This window comes from Cervus canadensis, chromosome 21 (assembly GCF_019320065.1).
Source record: "Cervus canadensis isolate Bull #8, Minnesota chromosome 21, ASM1932006v1, whole genome shotgun sequence".
NCBI classification, from domain to species: Eukaryota; Metazoa; Chordata; class Mammalia; order Artiodactyla; family Cervidae; genus Cervus; species Cervus canadensis.
The window spans coordinates 29970575-29980339 of NC_057406.1; the positions used below are offsets into that span (position 1 = coordinate 29970575).

Consider the following 9765-nt stretch of genomic DNA (forward strand, 5'->3'; position numbering starts at 1 on the left):
ATCTCATATTTATGGCTATAGTGCCTTTCACTAAGAGTTCCCCTTTTAATATATTGTTCCACCATGTCCATGAGTGAAGGGCTGGAAGTGACATGATGTTAGAATCCTAAAGAGAGCTCTTTCTACTATGGAAATATCTTAAAACTAGCAATGATTTTATCATTTGGGGACCACTGGGGAGTTCTTTTACCAAATTCTTAGTAATATGTAATCCCTTCTTAATCACTCAAAATAATGTTCTTTGTACCTAAGTTTGGTTTTATTGACCAATATGCTTGCTATATAAAGAGCTTCTCCATATTATACTTAGTAAAAAGGTAAAACTCGGTCATCAAATAAGTATCAACTCAAATTCTTCCTCAGTTCCTCCCTCAATATTTTGTCTTTGGTATTAACAGGTTCAAACTTCCCTTAAAATTTGATTTAGCTTAGACTCAGAAAAGAATTTCTTAAGGCCATCTAGTTACATAAATTGCCTGCTAAAGTAAGTCTCTAAAAATCATTTGTTCCTAAATTTTCTCCTGCTGAGCCCTAACTTTTAGGGTATTTTGCTGTGCTGAACCTCTTGGGTAATGGCATTATTTATCCTAGAATCTGTCATTATGCAATCGAATGGTGTGTTTGCTGGCCAAAGCATAATTCTAGCATCTCTGCCTGGTTCCTTTTGCCTGGACTCTGCTCCATTCTAGTGGGTGGACTTAGTCCTGGGTTTGGCCCCTCCAAAACTACTATATTTTCTGGATTCCCTAGACAGTTCCTACCCAGGGGTTGTCCCACATCATAGAAATTGTTAAAGAGAGTAAGTATGCTATAGAAAATAAAAGTGAGTAGTAGAGAAATATTCTAAAATTTCATATTAATGAGAAAATTATTTATAGAGTTCTAGACATTACTTTTTTCTACTGTTTCCTAATTTTTAATTTAGGGATGACAGAAAAGTTAATAAAATATTTTTTTTATCTGGAAAGGAATCCAGAAAACTATTATGCCTTTCAATACTTCACATTGTTAGAATGTTTTCTTTAAAACTGTAAATATTTTAACTTAAATGAGTGAGATGTCTTTAAATATAATGGAATATATTTATAGCCCAGTCATATTTTGCAAATATATTCTGTAATATTTCAAAAACTATTTTTTAGGTGTTTCATAACTGTAGTTGTGTGGAAGAAAATGGTTTCCAGAGCAAAAATAACTCGATGAAGTTGGGTGAATGTCCAAAAAGTGATGACTGTAAGAGAAAATTTTATATTTACACAGTAGCACAAATACTTACCCTTTTTTCTGCTGCACTGGGAAGCACCTCAACTATCATGCTGATTTTTAAGTGAGTACATCTTTTTAAAAGGGGTTTTATGTATATTAGCCTATAAACATACCTAATAGTGTACATATTTTTCCATAATATATTTGGAAACCAAATTCAGATTTTGTAACATTTAAATTTTGTGAGTGTATTTTCTTAGAATTACTGTGATACTTCACTGCCATAATTATTAATAATTTTGCCTTGGGTTCTTCCACTACAAACTCTACAAAATTTGATCTCCACTACAAAATTTCTTCTCTTAATAACAATTTTAAGACAGAGACTGATTGACAACTGCCTCAATGTGGAAGAATCCTGCTGTGATTCTAAAAGAACTTCTAATTTTCATTTTAAGATGCCTCTCAGAGTGAATCACCTATTCATTTCTTCTTAAAAAATTTGGGAACCAGACAGACAAACTAATATAAACAGTCTATGATATTCCAAAGTTTTTAATCCTAGCCAAAAGAATGGCTTTTGACCTAGTCTCTCCAATACCCTCATAGAGAAAAGAAACACATATGAGCAGAATTGATTCCTTTCTTCATTGATTAGGCAAATATTTAAACCACATTTGGTGAAGAATAATTCGTGGTGAATAAAATACCTAAAGTACCTGTTCCCATACAGATTGATGTAGGACTCACACTGCAGTGAACAATATTTTACGTGATAATGATGTGTGTATGCATGAGATCATGCATGTAAGTGTGAGCATGGGGGTCTGTGAGTGTGTATGCATGTGGATGTAGGAGTGTCTGTGATCATAGTGTGTGTGTGTGTGTGTGTGTGTGACTGTAACACATAAATCTATCATTTCCACTGAGCTGTCTAAGATTTCAAGCCCCCTTGCAGGAAGATACTATCTCAATCTCCAAGTCCCCTCAATTCTCCTGCCCACTATCCCACTCCTTGGGTAAAAATACAAGTTGATAACAAATATCTCAATTTTGCCTCTATTGTATCCGGCATGCATGCCAAAAGCACCCTTTAGGAAATCAACAGCAACGAAAAGCAACTCTTCAGGCACTTGTTACAGAGAGCTCAGCCCAAACTGCATTCTCTCTCTTTCCAAAAGCCCTTTTTAAAAATTCTGATATTCATGAGAGACAGCTAAATGCACTAGTTAACTGTCACGGCTGGTTCCCTCATGACTATGTCCTCAGGGAAGAAACCACCTCCTTGAATAGCCTGACATCCTCTGCGTGCTAGCATGACTTCACTGCCCTCAAGTACATTGTTGTGAGTCCTCAGTTCAGCTAGTTGGAAGTGTCCCTGTCTTTTGAAAAAGCAGACAAAAACCCCTTTCGATTCATTTTCTCTTTTAATAAATAACTCTGCTGTGTTTAATTTTTATTGTGCTGTGCTTAATTTAATTTTTATATTGTCTATTTTTATAAGCTTTCTTGGATACTTTTGAGAATCTCACTTAACAGTAGCACTCCTAAAAGACTTAACAGACAATTTTGTGTAAAGAAAATGGAGGATTGGAGGGCTAGCTCACTATATTGGATCCTCAAAACATACAAGATAAGTCTACTAAGAAAATAAGGAAACTATGGCTAAGAGAGGCTAAATGACTTACCAAAGGCATGGACTTCACTGATGGCTCAGTGGTAAAGAACCCACCTGCCAATGCAGGAGATATGGGTTCAATCCCTGGGTCTGGAAAATCCCCTGGGGAAGGAAATGGTAACCCACTCCAGTATTCTTGCCTGGGAAATCTCATGTCAGAGAAGCTTGGTGGGCTACAGTCAATGGAGTTGCAAAGTGTCAGACACATTGTTTAGTGACTAAACAATAACAAAGGCATCTAGTTACTATGAAACTATGATTTATCTCTTTATTATCAAGAACAAAGACTAGCATAGAATCTCGTAGGAGGAACTTGGCAAAGGTTTGTTGAATGACAAAGTTTATCTCTGAATAAATATAGTCATTCAAACCAAGAAAAAATAAGCCTTTGTATCAGTTAAATCAATATTTCGGTAAAAACAGAATTTTTGAGCCTTAGTCCCTCACTGTATCAGAGATGGTCATGTCATTAGCTAATTGAACATAGAAAAATGGAATTGTGGAAAGAACTTTCTAAAGGCAAGACTGAGTTAATTTTTAAGAAAGGATAAATATGTACTTACTACCTTTAAAATGACATTTAAATACACTAGACACTAGAATATAGATAACTTTTTTGATCTTCCTGGTTATATTTTGTTGTTTATGAAACATATTAGTTAACTTTTCTGTTAACAGCAGTGATAGAAAGAAGGTACAAAAAAGAATTCTACTCAGTCTAAAAACCTACATAAACATATTTGCTTTCTCATTTGGCCTATGTCAACTAAATAGATTACATGAAATTATTGTCTTCATAGATATCATAAATTCTATTTCAACCACTATCTCAGGATTTCCTAAAGATAAAGCATGAAAATGTTTGTAAAACTGTCTTGAACTTGTAACACATTGAATAAGTAAAGGAATAATAACTATTAATGTCATTCAGATGTTTGCGTTCTAAAACAACTGAAAATATAACTAAATAATGTCAATGCTTCACTTGAGGGTTTTCCTTCAGTCATAAAGAATAACACTGAAAAATGCTTTAATATTAACTCAGCTTGGTATTGTATGGATGTTTAATGTTTCTTTACCTTTATCTTATTTCAGAAATGTTGAACCTGAACTGAAATCACTTGCCATGGGTTTCCATTCACTAACTATTCGAACACTAGGTATGATAAATATGTAGATGCTAAATTCCAGATACAATTTTTCATGTCAAAGACTAAATGTAATTGATTTCTAATTGTAAGAAAGTTTTTTAAAGGTATAAGTAAAAATTATTTGTATCTTTGTGGTAAATGAAAAATAATGAGATAAAGGAGAACTAAATGACCTAAAAGAAAATTTGATTGTCAATTCTATGTAAAATCAATCTGTAAGAATAAGGCATCATTGCACTTGTATTACATTCTTTCTTAAACAAGAATCAGTGGTCTCCAAAGATTTTTAACTTAAGATGTAGGGATATTTCTTCCCATATGCAGAATGGAGAGCTGTCCTTATACACTGAGGGCCTTAATGTTCAAAACAGCTCCAAAGGCCCACAGATCATGCCAAACAACAAATGCAGACTTTCACAGTCCCACTGACTAGTTCTTTAAAGCAGAAGCTGCTAAACTTTATTAGAAATTTAAAATGCAAAAGGGAATGGGTGTTAACTGAACTCAGGTTTGGCTGCTGCCTGCTAAAAAGTCAATACTCCAGTCAAAACTCCAGAGGCAAGTGTTGATAGAAATGAAAGTTGCTTTAATCAAAAAAGCCAGCAATCTGGAGAGAAGGCAGACTCATGTTCCAAAACCAACTCTGAGGTTTCTGCTTTTCCCTTTTGGAGCAGTTATGATATCTGCAAAACAACTCCAGGGAGTACATCAGACCCTGAAATATTCTGTGGCTTTATTAAATCAGAAAAATAAATTGTTGGCATATATTTTTCTTAAAGAGATGGGAATACCAGACCACATTACCTGCCTCTTGAAAAATCTGTATGCAGGTCAGGAAGCAACTGTTAGAACTGGACATGAAACAACAGACTGGTTCTGAATAGGGAAAGGAGTACGTCAAGGCTGTACACTGTCACCCTGCTTATTTAACTTATATGCAGAGTACATCATGAGAAATGCTGGGCTAGATGAACCACAAGCTGGAATCAAGACTGCAGGGAGAAATATCAATAACCTCAAATATGCAGATGACACCATCCTTATGGCAGAAAGCGAAGAAGAACTAAAGAGCCTCTTGATGAAAATCAAAGAGGAGAGTGGAAAAGTTGGCTTAAAACTCAACATTCAGAAAACTAAGATCATGGCATCTGGTCCCATCATTTCATGGCAAATAGATGAGGAAACAGTGGAAACAGTGACAGACTTTATTTTGGGGGGCTCCAAAATCACTGCAGATGGTGACTGCAGCCATGAAATTAAAAGACACTTGCTCCTTGGAAGAAAAGTTATGACCAACCTAGACAGCATGTTTAAAAGCAGAGACATTAATTTGCCAACAAACTTCCATCTAGTCAAGGCTATGGTTTTTCCAGTAATCATGTATGAATGTGAGAGTTGGACTATAAAGAAAGCTGAGTGCCGAAGAACTGATGCTTTTGAACTGTGGTGCTGGAGAAGCCTCTTGAGAGTCCCTGGACTGCAAGGAGATCCAACCAGTCCATCCTAAAGGAGATCAGTCCTGAACATCCATTGGAAGGACTGATGTTGAAGCTGAAATTCCAATACTTTGGCCACCTGATGCAAAGAATTGCCTCGTTGGAAAAGACCCTGATGCTGGGAAAGATTGAAGGCAGGAGGAGGAGGGGACGACAGAGCATGAGATGATTGGATGGTATCACCAACTCAATGGTCATTAGTTTGAGTAAACTCTGGGAGTTGGTGATGGGCAGGGAGGCCTGGCGTGCGGCAGTCTATAGGATCAGAAAGAATCGGACATGACTGAGCGACTGAATTGAATTGATTTTTCATTTTACAAAGGGTGGCTTTGATTTGTGAAAACCTGAGAATTCCTAATCCTGGTTTCTCAGTACCAATTTTCATCAGGTATCTTTGTCTCAGACACCAGTTCCTTGACATTCTGAGTTTTCTCATTCTAAGTCTCAAATTGAGACTGACTATAAGTAAATGTGCTTCCCTTGTGGCTCAGTTGATAAAGAATCCGCCTGCAATGCAGGGGACCTGGGTTCGATTCCTGGGTTGGGAAGATCCTCTGGAGAAGGGAAAGACTCCCCACTTCAGTATCCTGGCCTGGAAAATTCCATTGACTCTATAGTCCGTGGGGTCACAAAGAGTCAGACACAACTGAGTGACATTCACTTCACTTCACTTCATAAGTAAATGGAATTTCCAAAAGTGTAAACTATGAATCACTATCATTTTTATGTAACAATATAGAAGTTGAAAATCAGCATATCTCTAAACTTTTGGTCACATTACCACTGCTTAGATCTAGGAGTCAATCTCAGAGTTTATTAAAATAGCAGCAAGGGTAGATGGACTTCACAGGTGGCTCAGTGGTAAAGAATCTGCCTGCCAAGCAGGAGACATGGATTCAGTCCCTGGGTTGGAAAGATCCCCTGGAGGAGGAAATGGCAACCCACTCTTGCCTGGGAAATCCCATGGACAGAGGAGCCTGGCAGGCTACAGTCCATGGCGTTGCCAAAGAGTCAGACATGACTTAGTGACCAAACAATAGTAACAAGAGCAGTGGGCACTTCGCTATAAAACAACAAAAGTGTTCCTCAAAAGCCTCGAAAACTGCAAGACCATACACTACAAGTGAAAACTCGGTTAGGTAACAGACCACTGAAGACCTCGACATCATTATGATCAGAACATTAACAGAAACAAAATTCAGCACCAGAGCCTGTAATTTGGATAGCCCAGGCTGCTTCAAGAGGTATTAAAAATGAACACAATCAATAGAGGGGAAAATGCATGATTGTGGGCTCTAATGACTCCAAGATGATGGGAGTGGAGCCCTGAGGCAAGAAATAAGCACAACCAGGAGCCTTGTTGTTGTTTGCTGTTTAGTTGCTAAGTCACATCCAACCCTTTTGTGATCCCATGGACTGTAGCCTGCCAGGCTTCTCTGTCCATGGGATTTCCCAGGCAAGAATATGGGAGTGGGTTGCCATGTCCTTCTCCAGGAGATCTAGACCCAGGGATTGAAACTGCATCTCCTGCATTGGCAGGTGCATTCTTTACCACTGATCCACCAGTAAAGCCTGGCATTCACCTTAAATTTGGCTTGAAAATCAAGTTGAAAATCTTCTGTCTTTGCAGCTTCTGTCTTTGCATTTGAGCAGAGTTTTTTGCTTTCCCTGTGAAGCTATATCTCTACTCCTTCTATTTCAGCTGTCCTTGCCTAAGAAAAAAATTACATATGACCAACATAACCTCTGTGTTTTACTGACAGTTTTCTGCTTTTTGCCAACCAGGCTTAAGTTAATTGGTATTATAAGAAGAACAGTGTAAAGACATGTAATCTCGTTTTTTCCCTATGTGTGTTGGCATGGTAAAGGTAGATGAAAGATGCCTTTGCTATTGTATGTGATTTGGGCTTTGGAGAGTCCTAATAATTTTGAATCTTTTTTAAAAAAATAACTATGCTTTTTTGTAAGTCTTTATTGAATTTGTTACAATATCTCTCCTACTTTATGCTTTAGTTTTTTGTTTGTTTGTTTTTCTTTTTTTAGTTTTTTTTTATGCATGTGAAATCTTAGCTCCCTGATTAGGAATCAAACCCTCACACCTTGCATTGGAAGGCGAAGTCCTAACCACTGGAACACCAGGAAAGTCCCAGTAATCTTGATTCTTAAGTAGAGTTAAACCAAATCAATGGATGAGTCCTCCAAAATTTTCAACTTCTACAGAATCCAAAATGTATCAATGTGGAATGTCACTGTTTCGTTTGAAACATTCTCCTCCATTGACATCTTCTCATCTGATGTTACAGGAGGAATTCCAGCTCCTATATATTTTGGGGCTCTGATTGACAGAGCTTGTATGAAGTGGTCCATCAACAACCATGGGAAGCAAGGGGCTTGCAGGATATATAATTCCTCGTTATATGGGTAAGTTGTCATAAATATACTTCATTATTTTTTTTTCCTTTGACTCTGTTATTCCTAAAGAATGAGATATCATTTTCAGTGTAGTAACAGTATTAAAAATTATAGCCACCATTTAATAAACTTTATAAATAGCTCAAAGTTATAAAATTGATTCTATTCACCTTCATTTAAACCTAATAACTGTTCAAACTATCTTTTGCATAAAGTTTGTCAACATTTAGTTAACAACACTATGAGACGAGAGCTTCCTAACCTACCAGGTCAGTGGTCATCAATTTTTCTTGCTCATTATAATCACCTGAGGAACTTTTAAAAATACTCATTTCTTTTTTTTCTTTTCCTGGCTGCACCACACAGCTTGCCAGGATCTTAGCTCCTCAAACAGGGATTGAACCCACACCCTCAGCAGTGAAAGTACAGAGTCCCAACCACTGGACCACCAGGGAATCCCCTCAAAATTCTAATTTATGTGTCCCATCTTCAGCAATTTTTATTTAATTGGTCTGGGGGGTATGGCCTGGGGAATGAGGGTTTTAAAATCCCCTCAGGTGATTCTAATGTTTGACCAGTTGAAAATCACAGGAATAGATCATGCATACTAGGTAATTTTATGTGGTTGTTGTAAAAAATTTTCAGTAGACTACAAGGATCTTGTGGACCATAAGCCTATAAAGTAAACATAGGCTCCTGGTTCAATCTAAATGAATTCAATTTGATTATCTCACAGTCACTTCATTTCCTTTACAATCTGTTCTCATTACACATGAACTAATCAGTCTTTGAGAAAGTTAAACATTCCAAACACACCTTACTTTATGGATAGCACTTGGGCAGATCTTGAACCATCCTTGGCTTCTGTGGGTCAACATTCCTTTAAAAATAATCACAGGTTTCTTCTGCTCCTATCAAAAGAGTCATTGGAATCGCTACTTCAGTATTTCTACATAAGATTTCAAGCATCATTTTTTAAGGTCTTCTGCATACTGGAGAGCAACAATGTAAAGTGTTTTATACATGGATTCTTTTTTCTCTTTTCACAGACATACTTTCTTTGGCTTGACTACAGGCTTAAAATTCCCAGCCCTTATTTTATTCGTTGTATTGATTTCTGCTATGAAGAAAAAATACCAAGGGAAAGATATTAAGGCATCAGAAAATGAAACAAAAGCCATGAATGAAGCAAACTCAGGACCATTAATTAATGATGTCAAAGTGGACCATGAAACACATATTTAGGGGAGAAAAACTTCTTTTTCTGCTGCTGTGTTTTTAAATAACATTGTATTAATTGAGTGGGATGTTATTTTTGAGTAGTTCCTGGTCTTTTCACTGACAATTTCCACATTCTATACTATATGGAGCCAAAACCAAAGGGGAAAAAAAAATGGGAGTATTCATTGTTAACATATGACTATGCATTTGTGGTTAAGATTAGAATGCATGATCTATGCAAATTTAAGGTGAAAGTTATAATTAATATGTAACAGAAGAAAAATATCTGTTCAGATGATTGTAGTACAATAAAACTAGTGACTAGAAAATAGGTATAGGTGAAAAAGGAAGAGAGAAATTAGTAGTCTAAATATGGAGAAAAGCCTGATACCTTACAAATAAACCAGTTTGAACCATGTTATTCAAACCTAAAGTCTATTATAATGGAGGACTTACGCTATCATGACATCTGTCATTCATAAATTAAGTCATATATTTCTCAGACCTTATTATTTTATAATTTGAAATTGTGTTTGGCTATCACACAACCCCTGATGCATATTCTTCCAACCTCTTATTAAAATACTACTGAAGAAATAGA

General features: G+C 36.5%; 1 protein-coding gene across 2 annotated transcripts in view; it reads left to right on the forward strand.

The window, feature by feature from the left end:
• LOC122423921 (solute carrier organic anion transporter family member 1B3-like) overlaps positions 1 to 9765 on the forward strand; it is a 61748-nt gene extending 51983 nt beyond the window's left edge. For both annotated transcript variants that reach the window (XM_043441453.1, XM_043441452.1), the window contains exons 12-15: positions 1143 to 1327; positions 3980 to 4044; positions 7835 to 7952; positions 8993 to 9765. In XM_043441453.1, the coding sequence (XP_043297388.1) occupies positions 1143 to 1327; positions 3980 to 4044; positions 7835 to 7952; positions 8993 to 9188 (564 nt within the window). In that variant the 3' untranslated portion in view covers positions 9189 to 9765. The remainder of the gene's footprint in view (positions 1 to 1142; positions 1328 to 3979; positions 4045 to 7834; positions 7953 to 8992) is intronic.